This window comes from Catharus ustulatus, chromosome 6, assembly GCF_009819885.2.
Source record: "Catharus ustulatus isolate bCatUst1 chromosome 6, bCatUst1.pri.v2, whole genome shotgun sequence".
In the NCBI taxonomy this organism is placed as follows: domain Eukaryota; kingdom Metazoa; phylum Chordata; class Aves; order Passeriformes; family Turdidae; genus Catharus; species Catharus ustulatus.
In genome coordinates this window covers 22,572,947-22,589,091 of record NC_046226.1, presented here as the reverse complement: position 1 = coordinate 22,589,091, position 16,145 = coordinate 22,572,947, and the positions used below count along the sequence as shown (strand labels likewise).

Sequence of the window (16,145 nt, the reverse complement as noted above, 5' to 3'; positions counted from 1 at the left end):
GAAGAGAGGATTGAACTTCTGCAGCACTTGTCCTGCCAAACTGAAAATGAGATAGGTGAGAAAAGATGACTCCTGCTACAGGCATCATTCCTCATTTTGACCAGTAAGTGCTTCTTTCAGGACATGTAAATAGAGCCTTTACGGTAAAAGCTGATGGGCAAAGCAGCTGTGAGGAGCTGTGAAGGGCAAACACTTTTCTCTAGACAATTTAATGAGCATCTGGTAACTGAAGAGATGTTTTAAAGCTAGAGATCTCTGCAAATGGAGGTATAAGTACCAGTGTGAAGAACTGGAGGGTAAAGTATTCAGACTCTAAGAATGTCCATTATATGAGCTTTGGCTGCTTGCTTGTTCCTCTCCAATTCCTTAAGAATTCAGTACAATCTCAAGAAAAATATTCCAGCCAGTCATTTTAACAGATTTCCTGGCTGGAACCATCATGTATATTTTGCATATTGGCCTCTTCTTCACTCCTACAACTAAATGCATTTTTATTTTGTTGGAAGATCTGTAGTTGAATTTTCATATCAAGATATTCACTTGCCTTAAACAAAAGACGAAGTTTTTGGTTGCATAGTGAAAAGTTTATTTAAAGGGTGTAAGTTCCAATATATTATTACAAATCAACCACAACACATCAAATATAAACAATACAAACCAATTGTAGAAGGAATGCAAGCACACTATAAATATAGCCTTCATACGTGTCCTTCAGAAAGAGTCCAGTGCCGCATTTTGTTAAAATATCCTCTTGTCTATTTAAAAATCACCTCTTGGTGAGCACATGAAAAGCAAACAGTTGGCGTGGAGAACTCAATTTTGAAATCACGGGACATCAAAAACATTCACATCACATAGATAAGGGCTGACAAACAACCATCACAGTTCACAAGAACATAGGCCTGAAAAAGGTGTGACCAGCTACAAGCTGCTCCCTATCGAAAGCCTGTGCTAATGACTTGGAGCTGTGAGTAGGAAGCAGCCTGCTTCCCTCTGAGGAGAGCTGTTCCCAGGGCATCTTGGAGGCTGCAGGGAGGCCATCTCCAGCTATTTATCATTTCCAAAAACAGCTCCTAAACGTCAAGGTCATTACTTGGCAATTTTGTGTCTGGCATCCTGCTTCTTGCCCAAGGGACTTGACTCACCAGTCCAAATGGGTTTAAAAGAGATAACCCTCACTGATGCATCGGAAAATTCTTCCTCTCTCCCTTCCTAATACCGGCTACATTTAATGTATGATGATTCTGAGAAAGCAACATGTAAAATCCAGAATGGAACCTAGAAAAGCCAAGGGGACTCAGATACACCATCCACCTGGCCTGATGACCCTTCAGCTGCAATGGCACCACAGTTTCAGAATAAGTAGCCAGAGACTCTCTCCAGACAAATGTGGACTATACACCCAGGAAAATCTCCTTGCAATATACATCTGCTGTTTTATGTACCTTCTAAAACTTTATTTAATTGGTATTTACTGCAAATCAATTTCTTTAGATAAATGCCTTAGCACTTTGACTCCTGCTAAACTCCTGTTTTCTTCCACAGTATAATTAGCAATGTATTTAACACAATCAGTTCCCAGTTTTTAATTTTACCGATTGTGAAGTTCTCATTCATCTACATGACACTGTCATATCCAATATTTTCCCAGATATGAGATAAGAAGAAATAGTCTTTTCTTTTACACTTGTAGAAAAAACAAAACAAAACAAAACAAAAACATTCCAAACAAAAAACGTCGTTGCTTTGATCTCTCATCCACACTCAATATGCATAAGCACACACCACTCACAACTCTGGATTTCAACACTTTTTAGAGAAAATTATGAATGACCATAAGAAACACTCTTTTATGTCAATCTAGTGTTCCTCTGGTCCTTGGGTTTAGTGTCAGCATATCAAAAGAAGTAGTCCTCTGGTGTTCCTAGACATCTGACAGCAGCATATGAAGGCAAAGAACGTATGGCACCAGGAAATTCAAATACCATTGTACTACTCATCTTACAGCAACAAGGCGGTCTATGAACAGATTGGATTTTCAGGAACAGCCTAGAGGGACTGCCCCTGCCTGACCTTAGCAAGTACCACCCCCTACCCAAATGGGCAGAGAAATAAGAAGAAATCTCTTGTGTTAATGACAACTATGGTTCTTTTTTCACACATGCTCTTTATTCCTAAGGCACCTTGTGATAAATCCTCTGTAGAGTGACTTTAATAGGGGTAGTGAGACAAGAAGGAAGAGTATAAGCAGTGGGGATGAAAGTGAACTCACTTAGAGATTCATTCTCTAGCCTAATTCCCCACAAGGTCAAAATTTTTCAGCAGCTAAACCTGTAATAAGGTTTACTTCAAATTCATCTCACCATGTCCAGCATCACAATAACTGACCCACTGCAGGCCATTGATGGAGGTTACATGCACACACAGGTACAAGACAAGCTGACAGGGTAGAGCCCCAAAGAAAGGCATGTGGCTGCCTTCTAGACTCAGTGCAGAGTAACTTGACTTCCTTAGCAACTGAAGTCAGGTAACTAAGCTCTTCCCCCTAACACATTTTCATCTTATCTGTTCATGCATATTAAATGGATCCCCAAATTAATTTGCTACAAGCCTGTGTCTGACACCAGTAACCTTTCCTGAGAACATGTGTTGCAGGCCTCCAAAGAGTCTGAGGACATGTAAGCAGTAGCAGTAGTGGTCCTTGATTTAAGCAATTTTAATTCTCTGTTCTCAATAAAATACATACATTTTAAACTCCTGCTGCTACATTACACCTAAAGCAAAAAAATGAGAAAACAGTGGACAGCTTACTACCTTCTCTGACATAAAAAATGTCTAACAGATTAGTACTATTATTATAACTAAACAGTTATACAAAGTAATTTTTATGCAAGTCCTTTGCTACAGGATATATCTCTGACTGAACATGTAAATTTTTTTTAGATCTAAATTATACTCAAAGTGGAAAACAGTTTTGTGCTTTCACAAAAGCAAACCCAAAATGCAAAAGAAGCTTCTTCCTTGATTTAGCTTTCTGAATTTCTTGAGATAATTTAGAGGGAAAGGAAACATATATTAAAAATCTATTAGAAATCTTTCTTCTACAGAAATGAAGAAGAAATTTTCCTTTCCTGAGCATTCATTTCCCTCTCTGAAGTTCAACTGCATTTAAACTTTATTTTTCTTTCTTGACCCAAGGTCTAATTCCAAAGATCTCTATTTAAATAAGTAGAGTTTCCATAACTAAGCCAGCTAGCAGGATTGAATTCAAATCCAGGAAATATACCAAACTGAAAAAATTACACATGCAAAATAAAATTTTTTCTTTGAAACAATTGTGGGTTTGATATTGAGCAGGAATGGCTGCTGTTAATCACTAACCACATAGCCAAGCTATTGGATTTATCAGAAAATTAATAAAAACTGTGTATCCTTCCAAAAAGAAGTTGTCACTTTGATAATGAATGCTATTTGAATACCTGAGAAACAACATACTTGTATAATGTGGAAATACAAGAAAATAAACAAAAAGAGGAATTATCCTGTGAAGCTTTCTGAAGATTAAATATTCATAAAACTATCTTGTCCTCATAATAGATACCAGATACTTCTGGAAAACTTAACACACACCAAATGTGTGGAAAACACACAACCAAATGCTTTCAGTTCCACTGCAGCAGGCCTGTGTGTGGGCAGGCTGCATTTGCAGGCTGGACACACACTCATTAGGATGACATTCCACATTCAATGCTGCCTTTGGGCTTAAGTCAGAGACCAGGTAGATGGACACAGTTCCAAAAGAGTGACCTGAGCCTTATTAAAGATTGCTCCACGCTTCAGAAAGCATGAACTGAGCAATAGGTTTGCCATCTACAGTGCAATTTACCTTAACAAAAACCATGAACTAATAGTTTGAAAACTGACATATACTATCTCTATGTCACCAAGGGATCAAACTGGTTGTAAGGCAAGCCTTATTAACTTTTTAAAGCATGACAAAATGTATTTCAAACCTTTTTGTGAGCAACAGACAGAAGAGGGAAGTAGCTGCAAGCTAGCAACAGGGAGGGCACAGTATAGTTTTAAATGAAGATAACCCACTAGCCTGCAACAAGCTGTGCAGCTGAGGATCAATAATTCTGGAATATCTCATGTACATACAGGTCCCTTCAACATAAATAAATCCTAGTTAGAAAGTGGAGTAGGTGCCAAATAGTCCACCATATATTAACCAGCACACACACACACGGGGTTCTGCAGATCTCACAGCCAAGGACCAACAGCAATCATTGAGTGGGGCAATGTGGTCAGACTGAAAGGTCTATTCCATCTGCTTCTGTTTAGTGCCTTGGGTGATAGTGTGCTCTCCCCTCCCACTTCTGCTTGAGCAGTAGCAGAAGAAGCAGTGGTGGGCAGGAGGACTGTATCTGGTTTAAACTGGATTCTGAGAAGACACGTAAGAACACAATAATTAAGGGCCATAAATCTTGCTCAACAGCTTAGGGCCAGTTGGACACAAGGAAACCCAAAATACAGCCTATATGGAAATAGGACCTTTTATTTCATAAATAAAGTTAATCATCTTACTCTAGATAGTGGACAGCTCAGGGCCTGTTACCCTCTCCTGCATGGCAGTATGCTGTGCTCTAGGATCCCCACTTGACTAGGGATGCCTCTTAGGGTTAACTTCTTGAGGCTGAGAGATTCCATACTAAGGAATTCTCACTAAGTGATTAATAGCATACAAAACTTTGAAATCTTAGCTGAGATACAGGATTGACTATGCACATAATCCTTTAGATGTAAACTGCTGGCCAAGTCTGGATCCAGACACCTAGATTCTCCTCAAGAAGGGAGTTTAAAATAAGGGGATCGTTTCTGAACCTCATGACTCAGCAGAGTCTCCCTGACAGTTTTGTCTGACCCTGTTGCCTATGCAGTAAACAATTAAGTATACCTTGCCCTCATATCTTGTTAAACTATTGTCACATTTACTCATAAAATCATAGAATTGTTTGGATTGGAAAAGGACCTTGAATATCATCTAGTTCCAACTGTTTTCCCATGGGCAGGGACACCTTCAACTAGACCAGGTTGCTGTACCTGCAGTGCTGTGTGGGAGAGAGGGTTACACATGCTGGGGAGCTGTACCTGTGGGGTTGTGTGTGCAGGAGATGGGTTACACCTGGTTCACAGCACTGACCTGAGTGCAGGATACCTGGTGAGGAGGGAGAGGGGATGGGTTTGGAAGCCATGAGAACAGCCTTTAGAACATCTGGGGAGAACTGGGCATGTTCCAGTTACTGCTGCATGTAGTGCTTCATGAGGCACAGGTGTACTGTATTCCTTGAGTACTGGAGGAGTCGCACATTGCAGCCATGTCACAATAATTTCTGATGTTCCTGGCACAGCCTTGCCTTACAGCCTTGTCTGTCCAAGTATTTTGTACTAAATGTGTGTGAGCTGACTGACATACCTGCTATCTGAATGATGCTTCCTGAAGCTCTTTGTCACATTTTTAATCAGTAACTTTCATTACTCACAAACCAATACTTTAAAAAGGGTGGGGGAGTAAAATCCCCAAACAAATTTGCTTGTGATTTGCTTTTCTAACTCAACTGTCCTTTAAACCAGAAGCTGTTGTGAAAGGATAACGTCAATTGCAGAATGTGATGAGTAACTCGGGTGACCTGAGCTGCAGAAGTGTCTTCATAATACTCAACTGCTACTGCTGGATTTGGTTCTCAGCTTTTTAAGGAATTATTTTATTATATCGATATGAATAGTTGTGCAAAATATAATGAAACTGTTATTGTGTTTAGAGTATTTCTAGAGATTTCCATAATTCAGATGTTATTAGCAATGACAGTTTCAGTAACCTTTTAATAAAATGTTTATTTCTTTTACAAAACAGCCCATAAAAAATCTCACTTTTTAAAACCAATTATTTAAACACTTTTCTGAGTCTAAAGGCCAGAAGAGCCCAGAGATTTTTGAGAATTTCTGCAATTTTAATCTGAATGTGAATTATTGTACTTCCTCAGATTTTCTTGCTTCACATCAGCTGCTACAGTGCATATCAGATGGATAGATAGAGACCATAATTTGTAAGGATACAGACCATTTTCCCTCTTTCTCATAAGACCCACTGAAGCTGGAAAAGAAGTATAGTCCCATCTCCCGACAATTTGGCACTGACCTTATTTTCAGAGACGGGTTTGTGTTGTTAAAACATTTACTAAATAAATCTGCCATTTCCCTGTTGTTGATACCTTTTACTTCCTACATCATCTGTTTGAAGAAAATTATTAGTCTAATCGTCTACTGTAAGGTTCCAACTGATGCAGTCTTTTAGGTAATAGAACTAAGTGAAATCCCATAAACTTGTGACAATTTGGAGTTCACAAATTGACTTAAGCTTTTACAAAAACATTACCCTGACACACATTGAGTGATGAACAAAAGTATTTTTTCCAAATTAACAACATTTAAAATAATGTAAGGAACAACCTAGTGAAACCTCTAAGAAAAATGTAATTCCTATTTTTTATTTCCTTCAACAGTCCTGCAGAGCTTCACCACTTTGTTTCAACACCACCAAGTTTTCCCAGAGGCTACAGAACAGACTGAAAACCCTAGCATTGACCACACATGTATGTGGCTGATCTTATTGCTCTGGGACATGACCAACTTCTGTATTTTATGTGCAACTTTTCTTCTGGCATTGGCCCATAGTGTTTTCTGTGTGATCATAAATAGTTTTAAGGTGTTTTCCAGTGACTCGGAACAAAAGGTTCATAGAATTATAGAGTATGTTGAGTTGGAAGAGACCCATCACCATCACTGAGTGCAGCTCCTCTCTCAGAACACCCCAACAATCAGAACGTGTCTGAGAGCGTTGTCCAAACTCTACTTGAGCTCTGTCATGCTTGGTGCTGTGATCACTTCCCTGGGGAGCCTGTTCTAGTGCTCAACCACCATCTGGGTGAAAAACCTTTTCCTTATACCCAACCTAAACCTCCCCTGTCTCAGCTTCCTGCCATTTCCTTGAGTTCTGTCTCAGGTCACAAGATTGGAGAGATCACTGCCTGCCCTTTGTTAAGAAGTTGTAGACTGCAATGAGGTGGTCTCACAGTCTCCTCCAGCCTGAACAGACCAAGTAACCGCAGCCAATCCTCACACGGCTTCCCCTCCAGACCCTTCAACATCCTTGTGGCCCTCCTTTGGACAGTCTTTAATGGCTTAATTGGCTTTTTTATATTGTGGCTCCCAAAACTGTCCCCAGCACTCAAGGCGAGGCTGCCGCAGAGCGGAGCAGGACAATCCCTTCCCTTGCCTGGCTGGCCATGCTGTGCCTGATGCACCCCAGGACAGGGTTGGCCCTCCTTGCTGCCAGGGCACTGCTGACTCGTGCTCAAATTGCCATCAACCAGGACTCCCACATCCCTTTCTGCAGTGCTGCTCTCCAGCCTCTCATTCCCTAGTCTACCCACAACACATCAACTATGAAATGTTGTTAAACTGATGTTTATATCAGCAAACATACTACTACTTCTCTGTTAGAAGTGAAGTGTGTCACTCCATCAGCAATATCTAGGAACCTGATAGACAAAGGCTGAAAAAAAATCCAAACACCTTACCTAAATTGCTGGGGCCTGATTCAAGTGCTGTAAAAAGGCCACGGGATGATTCTTCATTTCACCCATAAGAGGTTAGCAGTCAGACTGACTGCTTCCTCTCCTACCATTTTGACCTACTAAGTGCTCTGGAGCAGTGAATCAGTAAGCAGAGATAGTTAAAAGTAAGCCTGTCTATAGAGCAGATTGTACAGCATCACAATATACCCTTAATAGGAAATACGCAGCCCTCCTACGAGAGCAAAATCTTTGGCTTTAACTACTCCAAATAATTTTGTCCATCATTTCCTCTCAATAGAAGGAATGGACCAAACAGAGGTGCTTTACCTGGATGATTTAAAAATAAAACTTGGAACTTTTCTAGTATCACCATGGAAAGTTGTTTTGTGTCTCTGCAAAGAGGTATCAAAATGTAAATACAGCAGTATTCTTAGAAAAGAGAACAATTTCAAGTTAAAAATATTAAAATAAACAACAGTTACAAATAAATATGTTTTAAAATTTCTCTCTGATGAATTAACTTCTCCTTGTTCAACTCAGCCACTGCTTAAGCAGAAGGTGTAACCGATAACATCACTAGTCACTGAAACATGCCAAGGAACTTTCTAACAATACCTTTGCAACAGAATAGCAGCTGACAAACTGCCTTTCTCTGGGAGCCTTTTCCTTGCTACATATGGTTGCAATACCAGTGAACCAACATCCTGCTACTAAGAAAAATTTAATGTATATTTATTGGTTCTATTCCACCATTCTGTATTCATTCAGCATGGCAGTAAGTAATGGCTTCTGCTCCACATCTGGATTACAGAAAAAACTTCTGGTAATCACTGAGGTCTTAATCATCTACATATGCCTACAATCAACAGCTGTAACATCCAATTCTTAATCTATGGAAAAGCCTTCCTATGAACTATGAGGTGTGCACCCTGCTCCCACTCCCTGTTCAGACAAGAGCTGTGACTGCTATTTGGGGTGCACCTGTTGTAGCACTGCCAAGCCACTGCAACATGGGCTGCCGCTGGCCAGCTGTACTCCCACCCACTCACATGAGTGAAGGAAGCACTGACTGCTGGTGACTGTAGCGATGGTAGGTGATGGGGTTATCCTGGCTAAGTGACAAGCCAGCTGTGCTTCTGGCTCACTGAAGCTAACAGCTGCCCCCTAGTGATGCAGATGCAGGAGAGTTAGAAAAGTTATTCACAAAATAGTAACAGATTATTTTCACTTCATTTTGTACCAGTACAACAGATCAGAATTACAACTACCTGAACGTGGCTTCTGGGCAACTGCCAGCTGTGATGTGAAGGCCCAGCCCAATGCCTGCATGGAGCAGACCTCCCAAAGTTTTAGAGAAAGAGCAGCTGCCTGGGAACAACCAGGCAGTCACTACTACCTTTCTCCCCTGGGGCAGTGGGGAAGAAGGGTGTGCAGAGAAACCAGTCCATGTCCAAGGAAGAGCTGGTAGAACTGTGCTGTGGTTCTGTCACACAGCAGTGCCCATCAGGCAGTACCAGGGCTGGGTGGCAGCCTGCTACACTCACCATCACCTGCCTGCCATCCTTGCCCTTTCCCTCTTCTTCAGCTAGTGTAGTAGACGTGAAAGAACAGAGTCTTATTGCGGAGCAGAGAGTAGGAGTTATCAAATTTCAGCAGGTAGATGCCCTCGCCCGGGTACTCGTGGCTGCCTGCCTGTACCTCGCGATGGCTGTTCCTCCGGTACACAGGCATGATCTCTCCATAGCGGTTCCGCAGGTAGCTCTTGGAACCCCGCTCCACATCACCTACAGGGGACAGTCCTGAATGGGAGAGGAGACAAATAAGCAGGCCAGAACCACTACATAATCCAGAAAAAGACCAACAAGACCAGAATGCAACACAGACATACAGCTATATGGAAGGCTAACCGTGGTAGCATTACCCAGAGCATCTCCTCCAATCTTTCTGCAAATAATTCCCACAAAGTCCAGTCTTCCTTATTATAACAAAGGTCATACCAAAGACCAGTTCTCTTGGGAATACTGATGGGACAGTATTTACTAGCCTGCCAGCCCAGTCTCCTCTCTGTTTTAGCTTACCTTTTAGACACCTCACTGCTTTTATACACACAACAACAGTCATGTGATATAGACTTGAAGCAAAGAGAGGCAGGAAAGCTCTTAGCTGTTACCTCAGAGTGTCTATGTCCTCAATTCACTTCTCCAAGAGGATTCCTTATAAAGGAACCTACCCCTGCTTACAGGGCCTGCAAAATTCAGATACGAACCTCCCAGCTACACTGGTCACACATACACTGAAGCCAAAGAACAGGCAACATTACTGTGTGTTTCCCAAGTACAGTGGCGCAGGTAGCAAACATGGTAGAAAAAAAACAAAACACAAGCAAAAAACCCAAACTCAAACAAACAGCAACAAAAAAACACCTAATCCCCTCCAAAAAACAGCAAAACAACAAAATCCAAAAACAAACCAAAAAACCAACAAAAAAATAAAAACAAAAACAAAATCCCCAACACCTCAAAACAAAATCATTTTGCTCCACTCACCAACAGAAATTTCTGAGTGTCTAACAAAACCAGGTTAAAATTCCAGACTTTAACCTTTGTATCAGCAAGAAGTTGACTGAGTGAATTCTGATTTTATTTTTCCATGTGTTCAATTTTAAGAATGCTCTTGAGAGGACAGCCATTGACTTATCATTCCTGCTGAAGCAGGAAGGACCAAATGCTTTCTTATCAGTCTAACCAAGAACCCAAAAGGCTGCAGATGTAGCAAATGGGTGGACTAAACAAAGTAGATGGAAATTATAGTGTCTAACAGATACCCTCAGCAACATGGCAACAAGCAACACAAATTAACCCTTATAAGATTTGCACTAACCTTCAATTTCCTCGTCTTCCTCTTCATCCTCCTCATCACTGGATTCACTGACCTGAACAGTAATGGCAGTGCTAGTAACTGTGGTCCAGTCAAAATAGACTCCAAACCCAATGTCATAGTCATCTGTAGCAAACTCCCAGCAAATGCATTTCCCCTCAGGATGGGTTGGCACACGGACTGTCACCACCTCGCCTCGCTTCACCACCATCCGGCCATTCTTCTCTTTTCCCATCTTAGCTTTGAATTCCTTCATCTTCTCAGTGGTCCACATAGTGGGTGCAGCCAGAGGGGGAGGCTGAGCTGAGAAAGGGAAAATTTCACAGGCTTACATGACTTTTCACTACTGACAAACTGCTACCTGAAAACGATGAAGCTATTTCTGGTAGGGGGCCTGCTCCCAAAAGCCACAGATGTGAAGTTTTTCCTCTCACTAGCCAGGAGCCCAAATTTCCAGCAGGAATTAGAAATATCTCCAGCACAGTCTCTGCTCTTCTAGCCAGGGCAGGTACTTAAAAAATTAACGAAACAAGATTTCTGCCTTCAGGACTCACCTTTTCTCTGCTCCCCAAGGAGATCTGCAGTCTCCAGCTCAGCTGAAAGGATATCCACAGCACCAGTGTGATCTGACTGAATCATGACTATGTCCCCTACTCCCTGAGGTACATGGTAGCTGGTTAATGGAACAGCTTCCTGCACAAAGGACATAAGAAACATTGTCACAAAGACCATCCTGGTTAAAAAGTCTCTGCCTAGATTTGAAACAACTCATAAGTAACTCAGGCATCTTTATGAAACCAAGTCAGATCTGCAGAAGCTTCTATTCTCAGTGTAGGCTAGCTCTAAGACACCTCTCAGCATTGTTTCCCCCACTGCACCAAAGTCATGAACTTTGAAGTCAAATGCTGAATCACAAATTTCACTTCCCTTGGACTCTCTGGGAGTCCTGGGCAGGCACATTTTTGCACTTGCATCAGTTAATTGTCACCCCTCAAGAAAGCAACAGCCTTGTAGATTTAGCCAACTATTCTTTGAAAGAATTCCCAACACGGTCTCTCTAGGGAGAGCCTTTCAGCTCTGTGTGCATCTAGAATACAGCCACAATCAAAGTGTCATTGCTGCATCCTGGTTAGAAGTCCATCTGGTTCACTAGGATGTCTCTTTTCATATATGCAAATTCACAGGTCCTGAACTGGGTGTCACTTGCACTGATTTTCCTGGCTCTATCTGTAAGGCAAACAAATTGGCTGCTGACAAGAAGAAAGAAGGGACTTTCAGTTCCCTCTTCCATAAATCCGCAAGAATGGAATTTCCAGAAACACCGGATTAGAGCAGAAGGTGAGAATTACCTTGAAGCCTCAGTGAGCAAGGAAGCAAAGACAAGCTGAAGACACGAGAGGGATTTTGCAAATTAGACTGATAAGACTGATACCATTTATCTCCCACTAATGTACAGGATAAAAATGTAACTGGATCTATGTTAATACTACTTTTATCTTAATACAACTCTTAGAGCCTCAGTCCCATAGTGGCAAGCACAGTACTAGGGTGGGAGAACTGCCACTGCACTTCTGTCTTTGTTCTCAGACATAAGAAACATCCACCTACCTTTTTGAGAGACCTGATTTGGTCAGGCAGCTTCTCTTCTAGTTCAGCCACTTTGTGGTCCCCCAGAGTGCCAATTGCTTCCTTCAAATGCTCTGCTGTGCCTGCACTCAGGTGCGCCCAAGACTGTGACCTTTCGGAGGAAGAGAACAGTACAGTTCAGCACTTGCACCCAGGGCACAGCCAGCAGAGGAATCACTGCTCTGGAACTCAAATTCAAATGAACTGAGGGAACAAGCTTCTGTGGTCAGCACCTCCCAATTAGACAAAGAACCCCTGTCCACCCCAGTCCTGCCATCTCTTCATGATTACCTTCCATGTGAGCCAGGGGGAACAACTTCAGTGGGATACTCCATATTTACCATCCTTTAGATGGCAGAAATTCACTGCACTCACTCCACAGCATGCTCACCAACACTATACTAAGGACAGACATGAGTAGCAACTTTTCTGCCCAAGGAAGGACAACTTCTTTTATGCCAGCTACTGCATGGCATCTGCACACTCCCTTAGAGGTCAACTGGAACAGTGAAAGAATTCAGAACAATTTTGACAGCCATCCTGAGAATGCCATCTATTTAAGTGGTCCATTATGCCTTTCCTACTAGCAACCCCTACAGATACAGGGAGCACCCAAGTGTCTTTCTGCTATATTGAAATACACTCCACAGATAAGCAAGCAGTAAGACATACAGCAGGCAACACAATAACTTAAGCAAAGTGGTCCAAGTAGTGCACTGTAACAAAAGAAAATGGACATGCTAAAACAATAAGAATGGTAGCAGGAAAAGAATGAGCAAGAAAGCAAATGTCTCTGGCATTTATTCTCTGCTGAGGTTTTTCTTCTAAGTTAGATTGAAAAAAAATTGCTGCATGTTATCTATAGCTAGACTTATAATCCCAAATGAACTCAGATGCCAGAAGAGTGTCCTCTGTAATGCTCTCATTACATATATGAAACTTCTATGAGAAGCAACCTAGTATTAAATAAGAATAGAAATATTTGCACTTTTGAAAATCAAAACCTTCTCACAGCACTATAAAACCAATGTCAACTGCCTTGCTCTAAAGGATCAGAAACATGAGAACACAGCATAAATGGGGAAAAAAAGGCATTCCTTCAAATGTCTCCTTTCAGAAATGAGAAATATTCTCATTAGCAAGGAAGCAGATTGTGAGTATAGTTTGGAATAATTAAAAATAAAATAAAATATACACATATTCTGCATTCACAGAGCAGACCTGAACGGGGATAATGTGGTTTTTGTTTTCAAATTGTTACTCCAATGGCACTACAGAATTTATGCAGAAACAAGGCCATTTTTTACTTACATTCTTTCAACAGTGTGATTTCCTTTCCTAGAATTGGCACGGTAGACCAGAAGGTTTGTAAGAACAACTCTAATGAAGTGAATAGCAGGTTCACAAAATGGCAGCAGATGGACAGGATAAGAAGGGACACTTTGTGGGAACTATTCTTTAAAGGAAGAATTTTTGGACTTCTATGCTATTTTTTCCAGCTTATTTGCATTTCAGTTTAGCAGTTGCATGAACACACCTAGATGGGCTATTTGGTCATTTGTTAGCATAGGTGCACGTATTTTCTCAAAAAAAACTCTCCATCAACTCAGCAGCTTCCACTTTGGGAATTTTTTCTTCTAGATACCACTGATAGCCAAGAGTCTCACTGAAAGATTAGGAAGAGCTACACAAGCTTTACAAGCAGACTTAAAATTATAGAGGCCACACAAACCTTTTGGACCATCTCCATCCCTTTCAAAGAAGATCTAAATTATGACAAATTTAATAGGTAATATCCACAAATATCCATAATCTACTTTGGCTTTTTTGCTCATGGTGTGTATTAATCTCTTTAAAGAATATTAGAGGATATAATAAATAAAAAGATGGAAGAACTCATTTAAAATCAGGAAGTCTGATAGAGAGGTCAGCAGCATCAAACCATGATGGCATTAAACTGCTGTTTTGGGAAGAAGAGTAGTTTGATGTGGGTTTTTTTCCCCTGGATTTTTGCATTTTTTTGATGAAGCTGTGGTTTACCTACTCTAATTACATTACTACTCTCACACATTTCTGAAATTGTATCCTGTGCAACAAATGTATAATGGCAAATGAAACTGCACTGCACTGTATTAGTGCACGTAACCAATGAAATTACTTGGCCACAAACACCATATGCCCAGCTGGTACCAACAAGACAAACATCTGATAGCAGGGTTCATCAGCAGCGTTTATGGAGACACACAGAAAACAAATAACGAAGAAAAAAAGACAAGACATTGTCAAGAAAATAGTAAAAGGTATTTTCTTGTACAGCTTCCACCAGATTTACAGACAGTAGGCATGCTCAATTATTAAAGTATCCTTCAGATAGGATATAGAAAATTTCCACCTAAAAATGTAGTAGTTTTTATAATGGATTATTAAACCACATAGGGTTCCTTTCAAGATGAATGAACTCTGTGATTTAAATGCCTGAGCCATGAACTACATTTCACAAGCTTTAAAACAACCTTAAAGGCTGCCAAAACAGGCCTTCCCATACTGATTCCAGTAAATACTGTCCCAAAGTAGACAATTCAGTCTCCAGTCCCTTCTTTTTACCTGCACAGAACAAACGGCCATACAGAAGAGGTCACAGGAATGAAATAGACTGTCATGCATGTGAGCCACAACACAGAAAAAGGTTTTCCTACCCGCTCTGCGAAGTACTGGACTCCAAAGAATCAACTAGCTGATCTGCAACCTCCGTCTTTTGGGCTGAGTCTTCATTTTCTAACAACAAACAGAATATAGGAAGAGAAGGGGAAATAAATATTGGTGTTTATAATAAATACACTGCCAGGAAAAAACTGCAATCAGCACACTGACAAGGTCACACAGCTGTGGAACAAAGACCTGTGCCAACCAGTTTTTCATGTTATGAGCTGTATCTAGAACCTTGCGGAACAAAGATTTTTAATGGCCTCAACCTTACGAAAGGGAAAACAAAAACCTACACATGTTTTTGGTGTAAAGCTATTCTCAGAAGCAGGGTTCATACAGGAACTACTAATTCTAGCTTTAGAAAGACAGAACAAGGCCAAATTTCATCATGTAAAGCTGAGCTGACAAAACCCTGGAAAATGTAATCGTGCAGCAGTTCACAAAGGGTACTGACGAGATGGAAATTCCTAGGTCAGTGCTAAAAGGACGGTCCATAGAGACGGCTCCTGGTCTTACCCAGGCTCTGAACTCGGGAAAAGCTCTGCCCCCATACGACTGCGGTACGCGCTTCACAGCCTGCTCTCCGATCGCCTTAAGGCAGTGGACAGGGCACGGACAAGTTCCAGCTCCTGCAGGTTGCTGATGCCCGTCGGAGGCGCTGGCCATTGCCGAGAGCCAGGCCGGGAAGGAGACAGCTCCAGCCCAGGGGCACGCAGCGCAGTCCCGCTGCCGGCTGGACGGGGAAAGCACAAACCCCACCACTGCTCGCCCTCGCCGCTGCACGGGAGCAACTCCTGCTGCAGCTGCAGGCGCCCGAGCGGCAGGCGAGCAGGCGGAGAGACCGCAGCCCGCCCTCTCCGCTCAGCCCCGGCACGGGGCGCTGCTGTCCGCAGCGGGCACCGCGCTGCCACCGCAGGGAGCTGCCACCCGCAAACACGGCTTCTCCGGCAGAAACGAGCAAAGCCGCCACGTAACGGAAACTCTTCCCGTAAGGCCAGCGCTAAACACGGGTTGCCCCCTGCCCTGCCCAGCCCGTACCTGCGGGACCCCGCGGCGCGGCGTCGCCGCCCGGGGGTTCGGAGCGGGAGCCGGCGGCGGCGGAGAGCGCGTCCGACATGGGCACGGCTCGGCGGGCGGCCGGAAACAGCCGAGCGGGGGGGGGGTGGGTGGAAACACCCGAGCGAGTGCGTGTGAGCCGGGCCGCAGGGAGATGGTGGCGCCTCGGTGCTCATGCCTCAGCCTCCCCCCTCGACAACGCAGCCAATCAGTATTTAGTTCTGCAGAGCCGCGGGGCGCGGG

General features: G+C 42.4%; 1 protein-coding gene across 1 annotated transcript; it reads right to left on the bottom strand.

The window, feature by feature from the left end:
* Window positions 1-569: 569 nt before the first annotated feature.
* Window positions 570-16,141, bottom strand: TMED8 (transmembrane p24 trafficking protein family member 8). The gene is made up of 6 exons (XM_033062758.1): window positions 15,885-16,141; window positions 14,837-14,915; window positions 12,123-12,252; window positions 11,069-11,207; window positions 10,518-10,817; window positions 570-9,436 (listed from the first exon to the last, which is right to left on the bottom strand). Exons 1-6 carry the CDS (start codon window positions 15,961-15,963, stop codon window positions 9,219-9,221), a joined length of 945 nt encoding a protein of 314 aa, XP_032918649.1. The 5' UTR covers window positions 15,964-16,141; the 3' UTR covers window positions 570-9,218.
* Between the last annotated feature and the right edge of the window lie 4 nt (window positions 16,142-16,145).